At 31.5% G+C, this 24,114-nt stretch overlaps 4 protein-coding genes and 1 pseudogene across 5 annotated transcripts; 4 read left to right on the top strand and 1 right to left on the bottom strand.

Annotated features, from left to right (window-relative positions):
• Positions 1-1,784: 1,784 nt before the first annotated feature.
• Positions 1,785-3,475, top strand: LOC112758034 (GDSL esterase/lipase At1g73610). The gene is made up of 5 exons (XM_025806593.3): positions 1,785-2,043; positions 2,163-2,293; positions 2,376-2,603; positions 2,846-3,101; positions 3,177-3,475. The coding sequence occupies exons 1-5, from the start codon at positions 1,809-1,811 to the stop codon at positions 3,347-3,349; spliced, it is 1,023 nt and encodes a 340-aa protein (XP_025662378.2). The 5' UTR covers positions 1,785-1,808; the 3' UTR covers positions 3,350-3,475.
• A 3,535-nt stretch (positions 3,476-7,010) lies between these two features.
• Positions 7,011-11,290, bottom strand: LOC112754454 (la-related protein 1C). The gene is made up of 6 exons (XM_025802110.3): positions 10,292-11,290; positions 9,288-9,852; positions 9,044-9,212; positions 8,858-8,948; positions 7,690-7,761; positions 7,011-7,589 (listed from the first exon to the last, which is right to left on the bottom strand). Exons 1-6 carry the CDS (start codon positions 10,817-10,819, stop codon positions 7,563-7,565), a joined length of 1,452 nt encoding a protein of 483 aa, XP_025657895.1. The 5' UTR covers positions 10,820-11,290; the 3' UTR covers positions 7,011-7,562.
• A 5,243-nt stretch (positions 11,291-16,533) lies between these two features.
• LOC112758044 (probable cinnamyl alcohol dehydrogenase 6) lies at positions 16,534-18,448 on the top strand. Its single transcript, XM_025806605.3, has 4 exons — positions 16,534-16,829; positions 16,900-17,241; positions 17,542-17,984; positions 18,068-18,448. Exons 1-4 carry the CDS (start codon positions 16,735-16,737, stop codon positions 18,268-18,270), a joined length of 1,083 nt encoding a protein of 360 aa, XP_025662390.1. The 5' UTR covers positions 16,534-16,734; the 3' UTR covers positions 18,271-18,448.
• A 1,708-nt stretch (positions 18,449-20,156) lies between these two features.
• Positions 20,157-22,672, top strand: LOC112758848 (UPF0496 protein At1g20180). 2 transcript variants are annotated; one of them, XM_025807623.3, is made up of 3 exons: positions 20,157-20,743; positions 20,857-21,412; positions 21,675-22,672. In XM_025807623.3, the coding sequence occupies exons 1-3, from the start codon at positions 20,683-20,685 to the stop codon at positions 22,249-22,251; spliced, it is 1,194 nt and encodes a 397-aa protein (XP_025663408.1). In that variant the 5' UTR covers positions 20,157-20,682; the 3' UTR covers positions 22,252-22,672. The 2 variants fall into 2 exon arrangements, with proteins under 2 accessions (XP_025663408.1, XP_025663407.1); XM_025807622.3 differs by having other exon boundaries at positions 20,297-20,743; positions 20,854-21,412.
• Positions 22,505-24,003, top strand: LOC112754435 (uncharacterized; annotated as a pseudogene).
• The last annotated feature ends 111 nt before the right edge of the window (positions 24,004-24,114 follow it).

Raw genomic sequence — 24,114 nt, 5'->3', positions numbered from 1 at the left:
ACTTTGGAAAATGCTATAGAGCTAACAATTCTAGGAAAAAATTGTTAGAGAATTACTTAGTGTTGATCAAATACAAAATAAAATAAATAAATAAATATCATTTTTAAAAAAATAATACTTAAATCAATTATCTTGACTTGACTAAAAGCAATAAAAGAATAGTTAATTTAATTAATGATGAGAGATGAACAATATACATATAATTTATACTTAGCGTATACCAAGGTTTTACGTAAGTATTGAGACAGGTCGTACAAGGAAAAAGATTTTAATTTTTTATTTGTTGATTCGTGTTAAATAATAATAATAATAATAATAATAATAATTCTCTGGTTGAACCGTCTTTTGATAACCACCTAAACTTTTTTGATATAATTTTTTAATAAAAATATTTTATATACATTAAAAAATAGCTACAAATTATTAGTTATATATATTACTTATATTTTTTCTAATTAAATAATCAATCAGTTAAATAATCAAAGATGTTGTAATAGAGTCACAAACAACAAAATAATGTTATAATAGAATAATCAAATAATAAATACGCTTACAATAATATTGGTAAAGTAACATAACGAAAGAAAGGAAAAACACAGAACACCTGATACTCAAAACAATTTTTTTTTTGTATTCATTCTCAAAACAATTTAATAGTAAAACATTTAATTTATAGACAGGAATATCTGAGTTGAGAAATAAAAGGAAAATAAATTAATTCTTCTTCCTTCATAAAGATCTAAGATTTATTTTTTTTCCTAAAGAAAAAAATAAAATAATATAGTGCGTGTTTAGTATAATTTATTGGAGTGGTGCTTAAGCAATATAATTAGGGGGTGCTTGGTAAATCAAAAGTATAAATATACTTTATATTTGATAAATAAAAAAATTATCTGCTTGTGGTCTTGTGCTTTTAGTTATTTATGTTTATTAAATTCATTTTAAGTTTCAAATGTACTTTATAAATATACTTTATATTTTAAGTTTCAATTTATGTTTATAGTTATTTTTGTGTTGATTTACCAAAAATTTAAAATGTTATCATTTTTTAAAAAGTTATATTCAAAAAACCAATTTTAGTAAGATATATAAAAATAAAAATTTTACCGAATCACGCAACAATACATTTAGTATTGGCAAAAGCATTTAATTAAAGAACAAACTTTTTTGATAAACAACTAGAATAAAAAAATTTAATATAATATTTTCAAATAAATATATATTTAAATTAGTTGAAAATTTTGGTCCAAACCGTTTATTTTCAAATTCTCTTTGCAAAATATATGCATTAGTCAACTCAAAATATAAATAATGCTGTAAAAAAAACTAATTAATATTAATAATATTATCGAATTCTTTATAATATATATCCCAATCTCCAGTAATTCATGATCATACTAAAAATCAAGTGTCACCAACTTGTTCACTTGAAACTTTTACTATTTATTATTAAGCCTGTAATCGGGTTAGCGTACTATTGAGTTTTGAAAAGACTTTTACTTTATATAAAAAGATTCGCAAAAACAGCTAATTAAACATACACAAACTAGCATTATATATACTCACAACACATAGCATAGACCATACATACGCATACAGGTACAATCGTATATATATATATATATATGTTTGTAGTATTAATGGAAAAAGGTGTTATGCATTAATGGTCAACACAGTTGGATATACGTGGCCGCATGATATTTATGGACACCAGTCTCTGATTCTCTGACTGACCAATAAGTTGCGAGAGAATCTTGAAGAAAAAGAAAAAGTGCATGTATAATAAGTTATTCTGTGACTGTGAGAAAATGGTGAGTGTTGTTGCTTTGGTTTTCTTGGGCACCATGTTTGCATTAGTAGCAGCAACAAATGGTGGACAGTATCCAGCATTATTTGCATTTGGAGATTCGATTCTTGATACCGGAAATAACAACCACCTTGCAACTTTAACCAAGTCTAATTTTCCTCCGTACGGAAGAGATTTTATTGGAGGAAAACCAACAGGAAGATTCTGTGATGGGAAAGTCCCATCAGATCTTATAGGTAATACATTCAACTACCTTTATTATAGGTTAATATTATTGTAGATATATACTAATCTTTATTCTTTAATTTTCTGAAAAAATAAAATAATTGGAACGTGATGCGCGTTACATATTTAGCGGGAGATCTTGGAATCAAAGGCACGTTACCTGCATATCTTGATCCAAATTTGCGGAATGAAGATCTTTCCACGGGTGTAAGCTTTGCCTCAGGTGGAACAGGAAATGATGATCTCACCGCTCAAACACAGGTAAAAGAACATACATACATTCAATGTTTGTTTAATTTTAATTTTAGCTTGTTCAATAATAAAATACAAAAATGATTAGCAGGGTGCTTTATCACTATCGACACAAATGAAAAATTTCCAAGAGTGCATAGGAAGGCTGAGAGCATTTATGGGAGAAGAAAGAGCGAAGTACATCATATCAAACAGCTTGTATCTGCTTTCATCAGGAAACAATGATATTGCACTCACTTATTCTTCACCACTCAGAAGCACCATACCTTTCCCTTTATACGCTTCTCAATTAGTTGGCTGGGCCTCGGATTTTCTCAAGGTAATAATTCGTTACTATAATTTAAGAGAAATGCTAGGGCCAGCAACTTTTGTGATTTGTAGCCATCAAATAGCCATCAATGATGGTTTTAATGGTGTGAGATTTCATCCAATGACTTACTTTTTTTTGTTGGTTACATGCTGACCAGAATTTAACAAAGTTGCTGACCCCTAAACTTTTTCATACTGTAATTAATTCGTCACCAATTCCAACATGCATGCTTACCGTTATATATGACGAAGCAACTATACGATGCCGGAGCAAGAAAAGTGTGGGTTCTGAGTACATTGCCATTGGGGTGCTTGCCGGGAGGTAGAACTGTAGCAGGAGGACCTTTAAGATTGTGTTCTGATACTGTTAACAGAGAAGCTCAATTATTCAATGATCAATTAGCATCGGCTGTTAATTCTTTGCAAGGCACACTTTCTGGTTCTGCTTTTCAATTCATTGATATCTATGCTGCTCTGCTTAATATCATACAAAATCCTTTTAGTTCAGGTTAGTGTGGCTCTCATCATGTGCTATTTAATCATCATATATATCATGTATGATTAACTTAATTAATAATTTTAGGGTTTCTAAATGTTGCAAATGGATGTTGTGGGACTGGACTGGTTGAGATTGGAGAGACATGTAAGTTAGCACTTGGTTCGTGCCCAAATCCTGCAGCATATGTTTTCTGGGACGCTGGTCATCCAACTCAAAGAGCCTATGAGGTCATAGTCTCTTCTATACTGCCAAAATAGTCATCTATATTAATCATAACTATGCTCTTAATTAACATCTCTAAATAATTAACTTTCTTTTCTATGCTCTCATTTAATAATAAAGTCTGTGTGAACGCCTCACGCCGGCATACAATATTTAATTTAAAGGCTCGATTATTCTCATTTATATAGGAAGAATTTCAGGTATTTTAATATTGGTGTTCTAGAAATTTTAGCTGTTACTCTTAAAAGTAATGGAGAAAATTGTGCTTTTCACATTTGTACGTGTAAACCAATTAAAGAAAATAAATGCAGATCATATACTGGTTTCTTTGTGTTTTTTGACACAAGAACTAATAAAAATAAATATTTATTTTATATTTTGAGCTAGTTAATTGTTATTTTTTTCAAAAATTAAAGCATAAAATAAATAATTTTTTACAATTTTTGAGAAGCAAGTAAAAATCTATTTTTATCATAAGCGAAAGTAGAAGGAGTTGAAAAGAAGAAAAATCTGTCACTAATTTTAAAAATATAAACTTACAAATTTATCTCTATATTTTTTTCAGAAAGACAGATTTCTTCTTTTAAAAAATGAAGAATGCTAGGGGCCAGTAACTTTTGGGATTTATAGCCATCAAATAGTCATCAATGAGGCTTTTAATGGTGTGAGATTAATGTGAGATTTCATCCAATGACTCACTCTTTTTTTATGGTTACATGCTGGTCAGAATTTGATAAAATTGCTGCCCCTAGACTTTTCCATAATATATACCTTTTAAATGTAATATTATACGAATATTAATGTTTTTAATGTTAAATTTTCTATTACGCTGAGTTTAAAATAGGATATAATTCGTTTCATTCCAGTGCCTTATTAATATAATGTTTTTTGGTGGCTATATGAATATAAATTAATTTCGTTTGAAATTATTGATAATATGTATATTGTACATAAATAATACTATCTATTTATTTAAAATCCTTTTTATAAAAGTTGTAATGAGTGTAAAAATAATAACTTTACTTTTTGCGATTTAAAGAATAATCTCTCATATTTTTTTCCTTATGTGATTAATTTACTTATTAAACTTCATTATTGTTTGCCTACTAAAATTAAAAAATCGGTTTTTCATATATTCTTTTCAATAGTGTGTTTATTGTCCTAGATATATCTTAAATTCTTTAACGTAATCATTCGAAGAGAAAAAAATTATGCAATAAATCATATTATAAAAATAAATTATTTACATATAAATTAACTATATGATCATTACACAAAAATATCACAAATTTTTTTATTATATATACTAATCTTACATATATCTAATCTCATGTATGAACTATTTTAATAATTATGTGAATTATTATTAAAATGGTGGTCTATTTTCGACTTTTTTTTTTAGTCCCATTGGACGATGTGGAATTGAGTAATTTTGTTGGACGCTAAAACAAAATATTAATATGGCATATCAAAAATTGTTCCTATATAATATTGCAAAAAGATATTATTGTGAGACGAAGAATAATTATCATCACTCAAGTTTGCCTCAATCCAATCTATTTTAATTGATCCTTCTAGTAATAATATAATAATCTGCCTCTCATAAGATTGACATTAAGCGTGAAATGAAGAGATTCTATAAATATCAACCCAACTAACATTTTTCCTCGAGTTGATAATTATGCAGAGATCATAATTGTCAACTTGCAATGTTTTCAATTATATTCTTATAGGAGAAATAGTGATTCTTTCTCTACTTTAATTAACTACCACAAAATAATTAAAGAAGAATGAAAAAGTATATAATAAAAAATGAACGACGACCTTATCATAATTATAGAGTAAAATTTTATACTCCATAAAGAATCATAGAATTTCTTGTTAGCAAAATAAATAGTAGTATGTAATGAAACCAAATAATTTTTTGTATATTTAATTGAATCTTTAAATGAGAAGTTTTTATTTTTTTTAGTGAATTGTAAACCCAGTTATCAACCTAAGAAAATAATAGGCTCATTTATATTTTTATACTTATACACCAACTCATGTCATCAAATAAGTATAAATAAAATTTATGCTATTTTTTTGTTAGTATTTTCTATTTATTTTTTTATCCAAGATAGTAATTTCATTAATAGAAAAAATAGTAATTCCAAAATCAGCTGACAATCCTTGGCAATGCTAAAAGAAGTTACAGAGGAAAAACATGAAGATAACTTTACCAATTCATTAATCTACTTCATTGTAATAAAGTTTGATTAATTTCTTTTTGGTGGAACTTTTCCATTTCTACCCCCGGTGCATGTAGTGTTTTCTACTTTTACCAATGAGTTAGTTGAGTATAAAAAATATGAATTACCATACCATTTCTCCATGGAATTAGCACTGTATAAAAGTGAGAGTCATTAATAATATATGAACCTACATTAAATTCGTAGTTGACAATCAAGTTCATAATTACTACTATTTAAGATGAGAGAACCAAGGCACAATACCATAAGACAAGGAAAAAGGAGATGTATCACTTCTCCTTAGAGATATACATTAGCGAGATTAGTAGTTTTTGACTTTTCGTTTACTAGTTACTACTTTGCATTTGCAGACTCGATCCTTGCTACTAACTTGCAAGTTGCAACATTAACCAAGAGCAATTTTCCACCTTATGGAAGGGATTTCTCGGAAGATTTTCTTATGGAAAAATTCCCACATATATAATATAGGTATATTATTAGTAAGGGTAAAGTATACTTTTCGTCTCTGAAGTTTGGTAAAAGTTTCAAAAATACCTCTAAGTTTTATTTTATTTTAATTTTGTTCCAAAAGTTTTCAATTTGTATCAAATATATTCTCGATGGCTAAATTTTCAAAAAATTTAAGACCAATCTAACAATAATACAAGAAAATTATGTTTAATTTGTTTGTGTTAAGGGTTGTTCTTATGAAATTGTTGTTGAATTGGACTTAAATTTTTTGAAAAATTAACCATCAAGGGTATATTTAATGCAAATCGAAAACTTCTGGAATAAAATTAAAACAAAATAAAATTTAGGAGTATTTTTAAAACTTTTATCAAATTTCAGGAACAAAAAATATACTTTATCATTTTAGTAACTATTAAGACAAGATGTGTAGTCAGTAGTGTGTGAACATTGCAACAACTTCATCACATAATCTTCATTGTTTTTTATACAACAAATAAAATAATATAATAAATGTTTCACGCAATTAGCGTGGGGTTTGGGGATTTAAGAAGCATTACGAGCATATCTTGATCGATCCCACTGCTTTATGAAAATCCCAGAGGCTTTCGAGTTTGATTGTGTTAATTTAATTAGAGAATACATGTTTTTATGTAAACATATCAAAGATCAAATAAAACATAAAACCCTCTTCAATTCAAAGATCAAATCAAACATAAGACACTCTTCAGTAAATAATGGCTACTCCATCAAGATTTTATTATTGTCATCATATAAAGATACTTCATTTTAACCATTAGATGATAGGTTATAGGACTTGATTTTATTTGAAATAAAAATATTACCTTTATTTAAAGTGTTGCTAAACAAATAAGTCACACTTTTTAGACAAGAATCATCATAAGAAGATATTTTTGGTATCTTCACGGGAGTAGTTGCCTCATTAAATAACTTAAAACAAATTTACATAGTAACCATCCAATGAGATATCCACACATGCCACCATAAATCAATAACATTAAATATGCCTCAATCAAAATTCTCAATTTGTCTGTCCAATTTCATAATCTTTTAACTTTAGATCGTAACAATTGTGAACAATTTTTATTTGTTTCCACAACTCAAACTCAATTACGATCAAAATCGAACTCAGCAACCGTAGGAAGGATTAACTTCCATGCAACCTCTGTTCCCATCACCTCAAAGAAAAAAAAAAGGGAGAGAGGGGCATTGAAGAAGAAAATGCCAAAAATCAGATATTGCAATGCTGGATACTAGAAGCCAGACAAGGCTAAGAAATTTAGAGTGGGGTAGATTATGTAGGTACAGTTCTAATTCTTGTTGACAAGAGCAGCAGAATCATCACCATTTGAGATTTGAGTAACACCAGACGACTCGACTGTACCTTCAATTTTAGCTGCTTCTTCCAAGGTGATTGTTTGAAAATTAGCTGCAAGGTTATTGAAATTTGGTCCACCAGTAGATATTGAACTGGAATCTGACCGAAGATGAGCAGCTGGCAGCCATCTCATCCACTCATTATGCCTCCTTAGCTTGTCACCCTTAGCTTGTCACCCTGCAAGTTATGCAAGTTATCAAAGGGACAAAAATATACTCTTACCAATATTGGTGAATAGATCCACTAATAAATTTGACATAAGATATTAGGAACTTACTTGCACTTCAACAATAGCTGAACCTCTTAATGAATCCAGTATCAATGGGATGTTACTTGTTAAATTTTTAACCTGTTAAAAACATTTCATACAATACAAAACCACAGCTAAGGTGTTTGATATTTAAGAAAAATATGTCATCGCAAAATTAGGCGCTGAAGCTGAAACTTACAATTATTGCACCATGAGAATCAGGAAAAAGGTAAGAAATTTGCTTTGTAATAACAAAATATTAGTGAATAGTATTAAAGCAGAGTATAAATGAACAAAATATTCATTCACTACAATAAAATCTATTTTTAACCTCATTGTTTATGAATCAAAATGGCAATGTTGCAATTAGGGCCTAACCAAAATTACTCTATACTCATAGGATGAATCTTTCACCCAATGGAGAATGGAATTAGTTTCCTCCAACCCCCTCCCCCTCCCAAAAAAAAAATTAAACGATTTCAAATATATGTAAAGAAAACTTAAGGGTTCCATCCATCATAACACTGTAACATCATGTATGTTCATTACAGAGATTCCAACAAAAAGATCAACCAAAAGGATAATGAGAAATCTAAAATTTGAGGTTTTGCACAAGCAACATTTGAAGAGTATTAAAAAGAATAATGCTACACATCCAACTCTTTTTGTTTAACTTGGTTCATAAAAAGACTTGGATGTGTAGCATTACTCTATTAAAAATTTACGAATGGGATTTCAGACCATCAATCATGCAGTACAAGAGAATATAGTACATCTAAATTTCAAATAAACAACTCCTATTTGCTAATACCACTCCAGCCAGATGGAGTGGTACTAGTGGTACTACTTCAATTATGACTCGATATATATTTGGCAAGAAGCCAAGAACAACAAAATCATACAAATAAAAGGAAATACATACTTACTAGGTGAAAAGACACCAAGGCATAGATCCTAGGTATATAACAAACTTACAACAGAAAATGTTAGGCCGACTAACAATTAACATAGTAAAACAGAATATTATTCCATTCACATACATGCAAACCGTTTCAGTTACTAAGATTTACTCACCAATATCTATAAATCTTACTTACCATTCAAAAACCAACTTATAAGATGTAAGCATATATTCAAATTCCCTACAAGAAAGATGCATGAAGTATTGCTTATTATTAAGCCACAATCAACTTACGCGAGGAAAGTTTGCTATCAACGTAATGGGAACCCAACCCTGTTCATCCATGTTGGACCTTAAATATTCATCTTTTACTAAATTAGCATCACTGCAAAAAAAATTAAAAAAAAGAAGCATAAATAAAGTATTAAACTGTCAAAAGCTTCTTAACAAAATAACAGATAGACATCCAAATAAATTCACCTAAAGTAGTATTCAATTTGCTTGATAATCATATTGTTAAGAGGAGAAGAAGTTTCTGCATGGAAGAACATCGTAGGAGGAGGAGGAGGAGAAGGAGGAGTAGGAGTGGAAGGAAAGAATGGCATGCTCCTCATGGGATCTACTTGTACTGGTGAAACATATAATAAGTCTGAAGTGGAAATAAAGGAGCGTTAGTAACAAATCAGTTATCAGTAACACATCTAGAAAGGGAGATAACACTCACCTGGACCATGGAAGCCCATGTGGTTAGCATAGGGTGAGGATCCAACATGTGCAGGGTTAACAAATGAAGGAGCATTCGGTGGTGGGTGCCTCAATATTCCCCCTGGTTGGTGTACATGAGCATCTCTAGCATTCCCATAATTGGCACGATCATGATCACGCCTACTACCATAATTATTATGATAGGAGCCATCTCCCCTAGGATGGGACCCAAAATTACCCCGGCGAGATGAACCCCGATGTTCAGTCATTGGAGGCACAAAATTCCCAACAGGTGGTCTTGCATCCCAGGTATTACGACGATAATGATCTCTTGGAGAATGGTCTGGAGCTCCCGGCATGACATTACCGTAACCAATTGCAGGTGCAGGAACTGGGTATACAGGAAAGGGCGGTGGAGGTGGCGCAACATTGGGAAAGCCGCTTGAAGAAGGACCAGACCCAACGCTGCTGCCACCTCCACGCTTCATTGGTCTTTGCCTATTAGGTATGTTATAAGTTGTTGCAGAGTTGGGTTTTGCATGGCTAGTAGCTTGTCTTTGGGGAGAGTTCGAAGTTACAGGACCCTACAGAACAATAGCAAGGTCACACAAGCATATAATACTTAGTAGCTACCATTCTTAGCGTGTAAATACATATAAACCCCTTGTTTATGAGAAATATACTTATACTTACCAGAGAATGGCATAACACTTAATAAAACAAGAAACAATCTTAATTGTCTTTACATGACAAACCCTATGACCACATCATCCATACACTAAAATTTTTCCCCTTTTCAATTGTACCCATATTCTAAACTATGTAGTCACATGTAGGATTCACCATATCTGCTTTGTGTTTGCTTCTCTTATATCAGTATGATTTTATTATCAGCTGTTTCGCACACATAGTAACTAAATCTAAGTTGGCATCTAAGACGGGAAGCATGAAAAGATCAAAGGGAATCTTCTTGGTTTCAATGATCAACATTCAATAGAATCAGGGCATGGATTGGAATCAAACCTGAGATGTGGAGAGCGATGCATCTAAGGCAGTCTTGGAAGATGGTTCAGCCGCCAATTTGGGAGTCCCTTTGGTAGATTCAGACAGAGCAGGCCATGACCCTCCCATCACAAGACCGGCCTCAGATACGACGCCGTTTGAAGGCTTGTTCCAAGCGGGTTTCTTAGACCTACCCGCATTGCCCTCACCGCCATCGGAGCTATCGGGAGGAGCCGCCACAACACTCCTGTTGTCCACCGGCGGCGAGACAGCTACTGCCTTTGGGGAGGAGGAATCTGAAGAAGGCAGCTGCTCCGGGACTGACGCGAAGCTGGCAGCAAGGGAGGAGGAGGAGGAGGCAGACGATGGTGGCGGTGGCGGCGGCGATTGGGGAGTCCCGGCAGTGGATTCAGGCTCGGCGCCGCGGACAACCTGAGCCCATGGAGAAGGGAGATTTTTTCGCGGGAACTTGGGGCTGTCGGATTCAGGTGGCACCGCCGTCATCGGCGGGGAGTGGTGGTTAGAGGAAGATTCCGTTGTGTTAACCATTGCCAATTAGGGTTTCTAGTTCTCCTCAAATTTCTGTATTCTTTTTATTTTATTCTTTTACAAAGTGAAACTAAGAAAGTGCGGAGATTGTGATTGTGATCAGTATAATAGAAGAACCCAACGAGAGGATCAAATAAATAATAAATCAGAAAAAAAAGTAAACCTAAGGAAAAAAGAAAAAAAATTATAAAAATAAAATAATCAAGGTTTGTGTCTAGGCGAAGAACTTTGGGGGTTATGATAGAAGGTAGAATATGAAAATAAAAACACTGCAATCTCTCTTCAGTCTTCTCAAGTCACAGCACAAAAAACCTGCGATCTCTCTCTTTCTCTCTCTGCCCCTTCTTTGTTTTGTTTTGCTCTGCTTTGCGGCTCAACAACACCACCACAAGCAACACACAACAAACAAAGTGTTAGTGTTATCAAAAACCTATTTATGTCTCACCGTACCCTCTGTTTAATTTATCACCCCCCAGTTTTAGTCATGCTTAATAAGCTAATCAAATCCGGAATCGATCCTCTCAATTTTTTTTTACAATTAAAAGAGTAAAATATAATCTTTTATCATTAATTTTATAAGTGTGATCAATAATAAATATGAAAAAAAAAAATAATAAATAACTAAAAATCACACTTTACACTCTTAATTTTTTTTAACAATTGAAAAGATCTATTCCCAATCAAACCTACTTATTGTTTTCGTTTTTCTCCTTTTTCACGTAATTTGAGATTTAAAAATTTAATTTAATTTTAATATCTTTTTGTGTATAATAATTTTATACATACATACAATTATATAAAATATTTTATATCATAAAAATAAATATTGTTTATATTAATTATATAAAATATTTTTATGATCAATACATTAAAATTAATATTTTAACATTTATAGATTTAATTGCTTAATATAATGAGGTTCGAGAAATTAATTATTATTATTATTATTATCAGACAATTTATATAGCTGGAAAAAGTGCATATCAATGCTCTTAATTGTGAAAGATCACAGGTGATTTTGGGAATATGGGCAAGATTAAACAAATTATTAGATAAGAAAAATAAGAAGATAAACCATAAAACAAATATAAACTTACAAATAACAATGAGATAAAAGATAAACACATAATTATCTCCTGGAAAGGAGAACCAAAAAGAAAAAGATAAACTCTCAGATAAAAATGAGGTACAGAAAGTTGAAATATAATCCGAAATTTAGATGGATTGAATATCTTGAAAATTTTAATTTTGATTTGTTCATATTCTCTTTTAGTTTTAAGTTTATCTTTTCTCCTTTAAATAAAAAGCAAGACATAAATTATAATTCCTCTTCTCAAAAAAGGTATGCATATTTGAGATATGTATAACATAAACTCAATAACTGTATACACATTGAATATGTCACTTCTTATAAATCTTTAAATTTCATTAAATAAAAATTGAAGACGCTATAAAAGAAAAAGACTTTAATAAATATAAAATACATTAGTATATAAATAAATTAATATTTTTAATATATAATATTTTAAAGAATAAATATAATTTTTTATTTTAAAATTAACAAATATACAAAAATATAAATTATTTTTTATTTATTAAGATCAATTATTATATAATAAAATTTTTATAATATTACAAATTCATATAAAAATGATATTTTAGATTGTAACATAAAAATATAAAATAGTTAAATTTTATTTTATATTATTTGACAATTGATTAGATTGCAAATTTGCAATACAGTTAATTGAATTTGGGCTCCTCTGTAGATTGTTTATGGATCTGCCACAACACTATACAGTCTAGGGATTGTTTGTAGTTGTTACTTGTTTCACTGAGTTTGAGTGCCAAAAAATTAATTGGATTGTTTTTTTTTTTTTGGTTTAGTTTTCTTTTTTTTTGGTTTAGTTTTAATTAATTGGATTGTTATTTATGAAATAGAATAGAATTTCATTGAAAGAACTAAAGAATGGTTGGGCTCCTTGATGCAGTGTTGAAGCCCATATTTTTTATCTGCCTCATCTAATCCTCAAAACGTCAAGTCGTCAACAGCATTTTTTTCTTTTGGTCTTGACGTCAACGGCATGTTGAAATGCCTAAAACAAGATTGCCTCAAATGAAAGCCCGTCTAGGGTGAGCACGGATCGGTTGGTTCGGATTTATGATAAAATTAGAATCGAACCGATCAAAATGTTATTGGTTTAGTTTAATTTGAATTTGTATTTTTTTGTACATGTATTCGAACCAAACCAAACCGATTAAGAACGGATTAGTTCGGTTCGAGTAATTGGGTACTCAATGACTTTGAAATTCATTAAAAAAAAACTAAATTTTTATCTTAAAAATTCAACAAGTACAATAAACATGTAACATCAATAGAAATAATCCAAACATGTTAAATACCAAATACATTAAAAACTAAACTCATTAAAATCCAAGTATATTAATAGTGATAATTTTTGTCTAATAAAAAAGTCATATATATTTTTTTATTTTTTATTTAATTAATATATGATCGGGTTTGCGAGTTGGTTCGGGTTCCGTATCTCTAGAATCGATATGTGAACCAATTACTAACAAAGATCATCGGTTTGGTTTGGATTAGAACCGATTATCCATTGGTTCCAGAACCAATTTAATTGGTTCGATTCGGATTCAAATGGGTAATCGGATATCCGCTATCCGTGCTCACCTCTAATCTTAACTAAAATACTAAAAAATAAAAATTAAAAAGGAAACGCAACCCAAATATATTAAAAATTAGAGACAAAATTAAGATTTAATTTAAATATATTAAAAATTATAATAGTATTTTACTTTTTATTTAAAAAGTTAATCTCTAATACTTACTTAAGCAAATAAATAAATTTCGCTCCATTAATTCAAATTAGTTAAATTCTTGTTTTTTTAATTTTCAATTTACATCCACTTTTTTTCTTCTACAACACTAGAATAAATATGGTGGGAACTGAAGAACTATTTTCACACGTCTTGAAATTAGAAGAGGAGAATAAATAAATAAATAAAAGTTAGATTTACAACAACTCCTGGCCCCAATAGATGGTGCAATAATGGATGTACCAAATTAAATTTAGAGAGCTGGAGTCCAGTCATGAAAATAAAGAACAACACAACATGAAGTCAGGAATTAAAGGGCCTCATTTAGTGGTTGACGCAGGTAGGACATTCACGGGGTGGGTTGGTTACTTGGTTTGAATTTGGATAATAATGAAAATTAAATTGATTAAATTTTATTGGATTTGGATTGATTTAAATTTAAGATTTTTTGTAAGTGAATCCAAATAAGTTAAATCCGAGTTAGATCGATTTGGATCATCCGTATCCAATTGAAAATGAAATTTAAAAAAATAAAATAAAAATTGAAAAAAAATGTAAATAATATATAATAATAAAAAATACTGCTGTTTAATTTTCATATTAGAGACGGAATGTTATTTTCCACTTATATTAGAATTGGGTGTGATATTTCTAGATGTAAAAGATAACGACAAACAAATGAAGAGTCAGATTTAGAGAATCACAAATTGGATCCTTAAATTTGAGTTTTTTAAATTTTTTAAATATTTTTTTTTCATAAAGCCTACCTTTAAATTTGGATTTTCTGAAATTTTTTTTAAATTTTTTCACAGGACCTATTATTAGATTTGGGTTTTTAAATTTTATTTTATTTTTTTGCAAAATTTAACCACCAATTTGTTTCCTTTTTAAAATAAACAAATTTACCATGCACAAAGCCAAGGCTTAGTTTTATTTCTCCCTGAATTTAAATTCACTTTGTCATAAATCGAACACTCGATTCTAATTTGCAATTTTAATTTTTAAAAAATCTTAATAAAAAACACACTACTAATCTATAATTGAACATAACAAATACTCATTCTCTGTTACTAAAAAAAAATAGCCAAAAAATACATCATCAAATTTTACACTTAAAATAAATATAATTAAAAGGCTAAAAATAATGTAAACCAAAACTAATCTAACCCCTTAATTTCTGTCGTAACTTTGACCCAGCAGCTGGGACCAAGTTTAACAACCGAAAAGTTATTGGCCACTTCAAGGAAATTTCTTGTATTTATAATTGTCTTCAATTGAGCATTTCATTTGGCATTATGATATGCTTGATCCTTCAAAATGTCCTTATCATAGGTATGGAAGATATGAACTACAGAAAATTAATACTTTCTTTTTTCACTTTAAATATATATAGTATTTTAAAATGATTCTTAATTATATTTCAAGTTTTTTTAATAATTGTATATTTAGTTAAAGTGAATAAGAAACGTAAAGAGAAGGTAGTATATGATATATGTTTAATGTTTATGACTTAATAATCTGAACAAAGTGCTATATATACAATTTCATCAAACAAATTACAAATCTAATGACATTATTGTATATGTTTATTTTAAGAGTTTTATTTGTAATTAACATTTGATAATAATCTGAAATTAATATTTATTTTTTCAAATGAAATATATGTATAAAGTAATATATAGTTGTGTAATAAAATTATTTGTTTAGAATTGTTTATATAATTAACATTGAGGTAATAGGAATCAGTATCTCGCCACCAACCGTAAGTTTATCGAGTAATACAGCTCCACATGCATCCATGAAAATCAGCAACACGCACTAACTAGTAACTACCGAAAATTTGTCTAACATGTTTCTTTTCTAAAAGAGGCTCATTCCAAAAAAGCACAAAAGAAAACAAAATTATATATTCACATCGTCAAGAACTGAAACCTCTACTAGATGGGTATTCTTTTTGAGAAAATCGTATCGTGTGTTTTAACTTTTAACTTTTATTTGATATATATATTACTGTTATTTTTTAGTTAATTTAGGATTTAGAGCAAATAGCATATGTATGTGTGCAATTAATAGCGGCAGAAGTGTAGAAGATTTAATTATAGAAGTCAACTCATTATCATGTATGGACTGCACTTTCCTCGTCACACTAGTCAGTAGTCACCGTTCAAAAATTTCTGGGCAGTTTCCGGTCAACTATTTAGTTCAATAGACCATTCAACTTTACATAGCCAATATGACTAAAACAATTAGTATTATGCTAACTACGAAGTTTAATGGAGACATCCTCATCAAAGGTGGTTGGTGATGGCGATTACCCTTTTGTATGTATTTTTTTTTTTATAAATTTTTTTAATAACAATGCTAGGAAATCAAGAGGATATCAGCTAAAAATTAGCCAAATGCCTCTGGATGAATTTAAAATCTCTACGTGGATAGTATTTATACTAGGCATTAAGATGTTTCTTCTATTAAGTATCAGAATGTTTTTTTTTTCATGCTAAGATATTTTATGAATTTTTTTATATACTAAGAATCGGGATTGTTGAAAGTTCCATGATTCCTATTCTTATTTCTCCAACGTATCATTCAAAATTTTAATTTGGGAGTGAGAAGTAGTTAATATCAAATATTATAAATTAAAAATAAATAAAATTAATTAAATATAATTATAAATTAGTTAAGTTGTTTACTTTTTTGGCTGATTAGCTTTTATTTTTATATACTTTTTCTTTTTTTAATTAGTAATTTTAGTAAGTGTTTTTAAAGTATATATTAATTAAATTATTTTTTATTTATTATTATATTTGTTAGGAAAAAATTAAAGATTTAGTTAGAGAATACTAGGAATAAAAGAGGAATAGTATTTTTTTATTTTTAAGATTCATTCACTTATTATTTTATTAGTATTAAATTGAAAATGAGTGGTACTTAATTGAGAAACAAAAATATCAAGGGCATTTCTGGGAAGATATGAGATCTAGTACTACAGTTTTGGTCTATAAATAAATGTGGGAGCAGTGTGGCCAACTACCACATCATCAGTAGAAACAAGTAGATCAGGAATTCATTCTTGGATCATGGCTGAGACCACACCCAATCACACACAAACAGTTTCTGGATGGGCTGCTCATGATTCTTCTGGCAACATAACCCCCTACACTTTCAAAAGAAGGTATATACATATATAATACATACTTTGAATGTATTTGGATTTGTAGCTAATTAGTTAGTTTGTTGTGCAGAGAGAACGGTGTTAATGACGTGAGCATAGAGATCTTGTACTGCGGGATTTGCCACACGGACATTCACTACGTGAAAAATGAATGGGGAATCACAAGGTACCCGGTTGTTCCGGGGCACGAGATCGTTGGGGTGGTAAGCAAGGTGGGGAGGGAAGTGAAGGGATTCAAAGAAGGAGACAGAGTAGGAGTGGGGTGTTTGGCAGCAACATGCTTGGAATGTGAGTATTGCAAGTCCGATCAGGAGAACTACTGCGACAAACTTGAGTTCACTTACAATGGAGTTTTCTGGGATGGTAGCATCACTTATGGTGGCTACTCAAAAATGCTGGTCGCTGATTACAGGTATTACTCCACATGTTCCACGCTTTCTTTCAAAAATATATTATCCTATTGCTGGTTATTATTAAGAAAGAGAAGATGACTTAATTATGGAAAATGTTAGGGGACAATGACTTTGTTGAATAATATGAACAACTACGAATCAAATAAAAATATATTACACCTCCAAATTAACCTTTTAAATTTTAATATTAAAATAATCATCCGTACATTAGTAAAATGAACATCCGATATATTTATTGTTTACATTGTTTAATATTTTCATTGTTTACCTATACTTTTTCATTAATTATTTGTGTTAAGATACGTGGTACATGTGCCGGAGAATCTGCCAATGGACGCAACGGCACCACTGCTGTGTGCTGGAGTGACGGTGTTCAGTCCCTTGAAAGACCACGGTTTGGTTGAATCGCGAGGGAAAAGCATTGGCATTGTGGGCTTGGGTGGTCTTGGACACGTGGCTGTCAAGTTTGCCAAGGCCTTTGGACACCATGTCACTGTCATAAGCACTTCTCCTTCCAAAGAGGTGGAGGCTAAGGAGCGTTTGGGAGCCGACCATTTCATAGTGAGTTCCAACCCCAAGCAAATGCAGGGTGCCAAGAGAAGCCTTGATTTCATTTTGGACACTGTTTCAGCTGAGCACTCTCTTTTGCCCCTTTTGGAATTGCTCAAAGTTAATGGCACTTTGTTTATTGTGGGTGCACCCGATAAGCCATTCCAATTGCCCGCATTTCCATTGATCTTTGGTAACATCAATCAATCTCTCTAATTGCCCTTTCCTTGCTAATAATAATCACATTAAAATTAAATTCAATTAATATGTATACAGGGAAGAGATCAATCAAAGGTGGGATCATAGGAGGAATAAAAGAAACCCAGGAAATGTTGGACGTTTGTGGGAAGCACAACATCACATGTGACATTGAATTAATCACTCCAGACAGAATCAACGAAGCTCTTCAACGTCTTGCTAACAATGATGTCCGCTACCGTTTCGTCATTGACATCGGTGCTGCCACCTCTAATAACTAATATGATACCTTAGCTTCTGCTATTTTTACTCTTCCTTAATTAGCTTGTTTCAGTATTAATTCCATAATTATTCAACAAGTCATAACAATATTGGTTTCGTACCATGAATATATTCATTTTGCTTTGCACTATTTTTATTATATATGTATGCTTTTATAAGATGGGGAAAATTTGATCAGCACACTGTATACTATACTCAGTTATATATATAGGTTCCCTGTATCATTAGATATTTTCGTTTGGAAAAATTAAATATCATTGAGCGCGTCCTAACCCGAAGGTTTGCTTGGCGTGAAGAGTGACCAAACTTAAGGTTGATGGCAAAATTAAAATTATGACTAACCCTGTTTATTTATTTATTTATTTGATATAGCTTTAATCGTTAAATAAGCAACGTCATTGATTGAAGTAGCTAAGAATAATAGAATCCCGTCAAAAATAAATAAATAAATAAATAAAAGAGGTAGCTAGTGCTAAGCTAGCATGTATTTAGATCTTTTTATTCACTACAAGAAAAATCACTTTTAGTGTTCATTTATTTTACTTTTAACGGCAATAAAAATAGCCGGTAATACATTTATCGGCAATTAGACATTAACCGTCTTATGCTTCGCCATTAAAAGGTTTTAGGCCCAGTTTGGGTAACCAACTTAATTAAGTTCTTTTTGATAAAATAACTTAAACAATAAATGACTCTGTTAAAAGTAACTTATAAATAAGTTATTTTGTGTTTGAATTTTTAACTATAAAAGTGCTTATTTTATAGAAATGTGATGAAAAGTAGAAGTATTATGAGAGAAGTCATTTTTTTTAACTTCTTTATAAATTCCTAAATAGCTTCTTAAAAAATTGTAATTTAACTTTAAAAATTGTACCAGACATTAATACTACTACTTTTTATAAGTTAAAAATTAAAAAAAAATTACTTCTAGAGTTTCTCAAAGGACCCTTAGTGACAATTAGTAGGTATTAATGTTAGAGTAAAATTAAAGAATTAGTAGCCATTGTATTATTGCCACTAAAATTTTGTGGCTAAAATACATTTTTTTTTAGTGATTTAAAATATATAATTTGCAATTCAGTATTAAAAGGATCTTTTACCGATGAAATGAAGCCAAGATCCCATTACTACCAACTACCAAGGTCCCATCTCCTTTTACATAGAAGATAGCAAGCAAGCAACCAATCAAAGTTCAATTAAAACATAATAGTATAGTCTTTCCTCAAAATATTATGATCTTCTAATAATTTCATAATACTTAATTAATATACAAAGAACCACTTGTTTGCACACAATATGCATTGCTATCAGCCTATCAATATATAATAAGCTATTTTCTCAACTCGTCAGCTACTCAGCTCGTTATTAGGGTTGGGGGGTCAACCGAGTAACAACTTCCGATCCGTGCCTAATTATGTTTTTGAACTTTCCAATCACATAATCAAGTAGAATTGAATGGTTGGGAATAAACAACAATCCCTAATTAATTGCTTTAATTTGCGTCAAGTATATAGATGGATACATCAGTATGGATTTGTAACCACAAACGTACTTCACGAATTCATGGTCCGGGCTTAATTAAGGAGAATCTTTAACATCAGCTCAAATTGGCAAATAACATTTGTAATCATTAGTAGCCCAACGTGGCTAACAGATATCGATTGAAGGGACGTCCAATTATAGGACCCCACGTTAATATCTTCCCTTAGCGACATGTGTGATCTTCATCAATCATCATCTATCTATATATATATCTATCTTACACACAAACGCGTTCGTTACTAACTAAATATCTGCTGTTAGCCTCTTACGCCTCAATGTAACGATCGCGCTAACAGACAATTTTTCTCTTATCCTATCCCTTCATTCATGGGATGTTAATTGGGGAGCTGAGCATTTTTATTTCTGTTATTAAATTTTACTAGATACAAATAAAATCATTAGACCACACATTATTATACAATTACTAAATAAAAATATATATTCTAAACAAAGACACATGCATAGATATGCATGCAATGGCCGCAAACATTGAAACTTAGGGATAATAGTGTGTAATTGTAATTGCAAAGCAATAGCCAATAGAAAGGATGGAAAAGATATATAATTGAAAAGAGCTTGTAAGAGGAGCAAGTGTAGTCTACGTGTGAGGTACGCTAGCTAACTTGAGAACCAAGTCATGGCATCAATTGCCATTACATTAACCATAAACATTTATTTTGTGGTACTCCTTACTGCCAACTGGATTCTCTTTTCCCTCTTAAACTCTCTCCCCACCTCACAAGATATCTCCCTCTATATATATTCTTTATTTTAGTCTCATGGTTCCTTCATTCATTCACTTAATTAGATAGACAAGATTTGTATATTCACTTCCAAGATTTCATTCTTCCGCTTCAGATGCGCTTGCCATGATGACACACACTTGGTCCCTTTGTTGTCCTACTCCAACGTTAACAAGAACAACGCCCGGTAATCAGAATCAATCATCAATCATCATAACATATAACATCTGCATGCAACAACTCTTCTATTGTATTCTTAAATTTAATCTTCTTTCATCTGATAATAATTGTATAAAGCAGGTAGATCAGAGAAAGAATGTGATGGGCAAGAGAGCTTGTGTGTGAAGGCAAACGTGAATGAAGAATACTTAGAAGCATTTAGAACTAAGTCATACATAGAAATATGCAACAAAGCACAAGGCCAACTTGGGAGAACAATAAGAAGATCACCACTATTGTCTTCAAATAACAATTCTCCATCAACAAATAATTCATCTTCTTCTACCCTTCCATTCTGCAAGCACCTCACAGAGTTCTTGCTTGATCCAAGGCAAGAGAACATAACAAGCATGGCTGAGACCACCAAAGTTCACCATCTCCTTGTGAACTACTTTGAATCCAGCTTAGAAGCCTGCCATTGTTGCGACCAAATCCTCCAAGGGCTCCACTCCATGAGACTCTCTTATGGAAGAATAAAGAGGGTTGTTAAGATAAGCAAAATGGTTCTTGATGAAGACTGCAACAACAATGGAGACCAACAACAACAAATCCAAAAGGATGTTATCTATAGAGAGCTTGCTTCTTTTGCATTGCAGAACAACCCTTTGTCCATTCAATTCCACGACATTCATCAAAGGTACAGTACATATACCTATAAAGTCTAACACAAATTAATTAAGTTTTGATTAAGTGAAGATACAGTCTATGTACTTGAAAACACTTGTAAAGTACTTAATTCATGTATTATGATTTAGAGCCAAGATGTGATATTTGACAAAATCAATATGTATAGTATGTATATGTGTTTTTCACTTAACTAATCCATTAATGCATATTAAATCTCTCGGATGGATTTTGCACTTTTGCTGATTGCTTTAGCATAACCAACTGCACTGCAGGTTCATGGAGCTGTTGCATAGGCTGAGATCAAAGAGAGTGAAGATTCAGAGGAAACTAACATGGAAGAGCATATGCAAGAAGGTGGCAGGGATTGGTCTTGTGACAGCACACAGTGCTATAGTTGTTGCATTATTGGTGCTTTGTTTTCACAGCATTGTGGGGTTGGTGGCTGCACCAGGAATTCTAGGGGGATTTTTTGGTTGGTTGATAAAGAGAATATTCAAAAGGAAGAATAGTAAGAATGGAAGAATTAGGAGAAGTTACTGTGAGAGGCTGTGTGAGCAACTAGATGTGGCAGCAAAAGGGATATATATAGTGATAAATGAGTTGAACACAGTGAGTAGGATGGTGATGAGGCTGCATGATGAGGTGGAGCATAGGAGGGTCATTGCACAAGTGTGTGTCAGGAACTATGGAAAGTCTGAGATACTTAGGCAGGTTCTTAGGGACTTGAATGACAATCAATCAAGCTTTTTGGATCAGTTGGAGGAGCTTGAGAACCATATTTACTTTTGCTTTCTCACCATTAACAGATCAAGGAGCCTCCTTCTCCAAGAAATTACCCAGGATTTATAAACATTCATTCAGATGTTTAGTATTGGTTCCTCTATTATATTATCTGATATCTCGTTATTCTCTATTATAATTTTTTGTAGGCCCTATATATGTGTGACTAAAGGGGAGTCTTTGGTTATGTAAGGTCCTGTTCTGTCTTTTCACAATGTATAGTTCCTCTTCCTTCTCATTGATCCAGCTGGAAGTGATATGAGCGAATTCCTGTAAAAAGTTCAAGTTTCCATCTGCTGATGCGTGAATTTTTGTTGTATACATGAATTCGTGGGCTCTGATTACTAGCTGGCTTAGAAGACCACAGTATTGCACTGATCTCATTATTACAATTGCTATTATCGTTTATCATGTATGAATAAGTTTGAAGAATAAATGAACTCACCTGATAGAACAGAATCATATATAATAAGCAAGGTTCTTTATCAAATATATTGTGTGATTCATAATTTTAAACATTTTACTAATGTACATCAACTTTTAAACTTGTACAGTTTAATCAACATTTAATTAATTAACCTTGATTGGCCGCTCAACTTGTCAATATGTGAAGATGATAATCGAGAAATGTTACAAGCCAATATATACAGGCGTATTTGGATCATGGAGAAATAACACTCCACATTCCACAACAGCCTGGTTTATCGATTTAAGAACAACAAACTAAACAAATATAATCTCAAACTTGTATTAAGCACTATGATTATTGTTTTAACAATATTCACAAGTCAGAATCAAGAACCAAACCTTCATTATGAAAAGCTATAGCAATTATTGTGTCTCCCTCGTGTCTTCAATTTCTTAAGAAAGCATAAGACATACATATTGCTTGATGGATGGGGAAGGGCTCCGAATCTTCCGAAAGCAAGAGAGTGTTTTAGAGAGATGGTTTGTATGGGATGTGATCCGGATATTGTCACATATGGAATAATGGTTGACATTCTTTGCAAAGCCGGAAGAGTTGATGAAGCTGAAGAGGTAGTAAAGGAAATGGATGCTAACAATTGCAACGCAACATCTTTTATTCATAGTGTCCTGGTCCACACATATGGGGTGGAAAATCGGATTGAAGATGCTATCAACACATTCATAGAGATGGAAAGCAGGGGACTCAAGCCAGATGTTGTGGTTTATAATGCATTAATTGGTGCTTTCTGTAAAGCAAACAAATTCAAAAATGTTCATCGAGTTTTGCAAGAGATGGAATCCAATGGTGTTGATCCTAATTCAAGGACCTGCAATGTTATCATAAGCGGTTTGATAAGCCAGGGAGAGACTGACAGAGCTTTTAGGGTCTTCCGCCGGATGGTTAAGTCTTGCGAACCGGATGCAGATACCTATACAATGTTGATAAAAATGTTCTCTGAGAGAAATGAACTAGAGATAGCTATGAAATTTGGAAGTATATGAAGTCAAAACGGTTTGTCCCAAGTTTGCACACTTATTCAGTCCTCATCAATGGGTTGTGCCAAAAGGGAAATGCTATGAAAGCTTGTGTTTTGATGGAAGAGATGATAGAGAATGGAACTCGACCATCAGGTTCAACATTTGTCAAGTTAAGACAATTGCTTATAAAGGAAGGACGAGAGGATGTGCTAAAATTTCTTCATGAGAAAGTTGATCTTGTCAAGGAGCCTTTATTTGATTAGGCTTTAGCTAATCTCACATACTTTACATTGTAGTTAGTCCTATTTCAACTATAGAAAGCAGGTTCAGCAATGTCTTCCTTATTTCAATTAATGTACCTTATAAAGTTATAACTATCATTGCCGATGAATTAGTCAGGGGCTATGCTCAAATATGGAGGCTTGAATATGGTTTGAGATGATAAATATGGCTTAAATAAAGAGGGATAAAAAGGTAAATATGCCT

Source organism: Arachis hypogaea, chromosome 16 (assembly GCF_003086295.3).
Source record: "Arachis hypogaea cultivar Tifrunner chromosome 16, arahy.Tifrunner.gnm2.J5K5, whole genome shotgun sequence".
Classification (NCBI taxonomy): Eukaryota; Viridiplantae; Streptophyta; class Magnoliopsida; order Fabales; family Fabaceae; genus Arachis; species Arachis hypogaea.
This window is presented reverse-complemented; position numbering and strand designations above follow the sequence as displayed.

Coding starts and splice junctions, on each gene's coding strand:
- LOC112758034 (XM_025806593.3), top strand. CDS start 1,809: ATGGTGAGTGTTGTTGCTTTGGTTTTCTTGGGCACCATGTTTGCATTA. Junction 2,044..2,162: donor AGTCCCATCAGATCTTATAG/GTAATACATTCA, acceptor TTACATATTTAG/CGGGAGATCTTGGAATCAAA. Junction 3,102..3,176: donor ACAAAATCCTTTTAGTTCAG/GTTAGTGTGGCT, acceptor TAATAATTTTAG/GGTTTCTAAATGTTGCAAAT.
- LOC112754454 (XM_025802110.3), bottom strand. CDS start 10,819: ATGGTTAACACAACGGAATCTTCCTCTAACCACCACTCCCCGCCGATG. Junction 9,213..9,287: donor CATGGGCTTCCATGGTCCAG/GTGAGTGTTATC, acceptor TTTCCACTTCAG/ACTTATTATATGTTTCACCA. Junction 7,762..8,857: donor TGATAGCAAACTTTCCTCGC/GTAAGTTGATTG, acceptor TGTTTTTAACAG/GTTAAAAATTTAACAAGTAA.
- LOC112758044 (XM_025806605.3), top strand. CDS start 16,735: ATGGCTGAGACCACACCCAATCACACACAAACAGTTTCTGGATGGGCT. Junction 17,242..17,541: donor ATGCTGGTCGCTGATTACAG/GTATTACTCCAC, acceptor ATTTGTGTTAAG/ATACGTGGTACATGTGCCGG. Junction 17,985..18,067: donor CGCATTTCCATTGATCTTTG/GTAACATCAATC, acceptor ATATGTATACAG/GGAAGAGATCAATCAAAGGT.
- LOC112758848 (XM_025807622.3), top strand. CDS start 20,683: ATGATGACACACACTTGGTCCCTTTGTTGTCCTACTCCAACGTTAACA. Junction 20,744..20,853: donor GTTAACAAGAACAACGCCCG/GTAATCAGAATC, acceptor AATTGTATAAAG/CAGGTAGATCAGAGAAAGAA. Junction 21,413..21,674: donor TTCCACGACATTCATCAAAG/GTACAGTACATA, acceptor ACTGCACTGCAG/GTTCATGGAGCTGTTGCATA.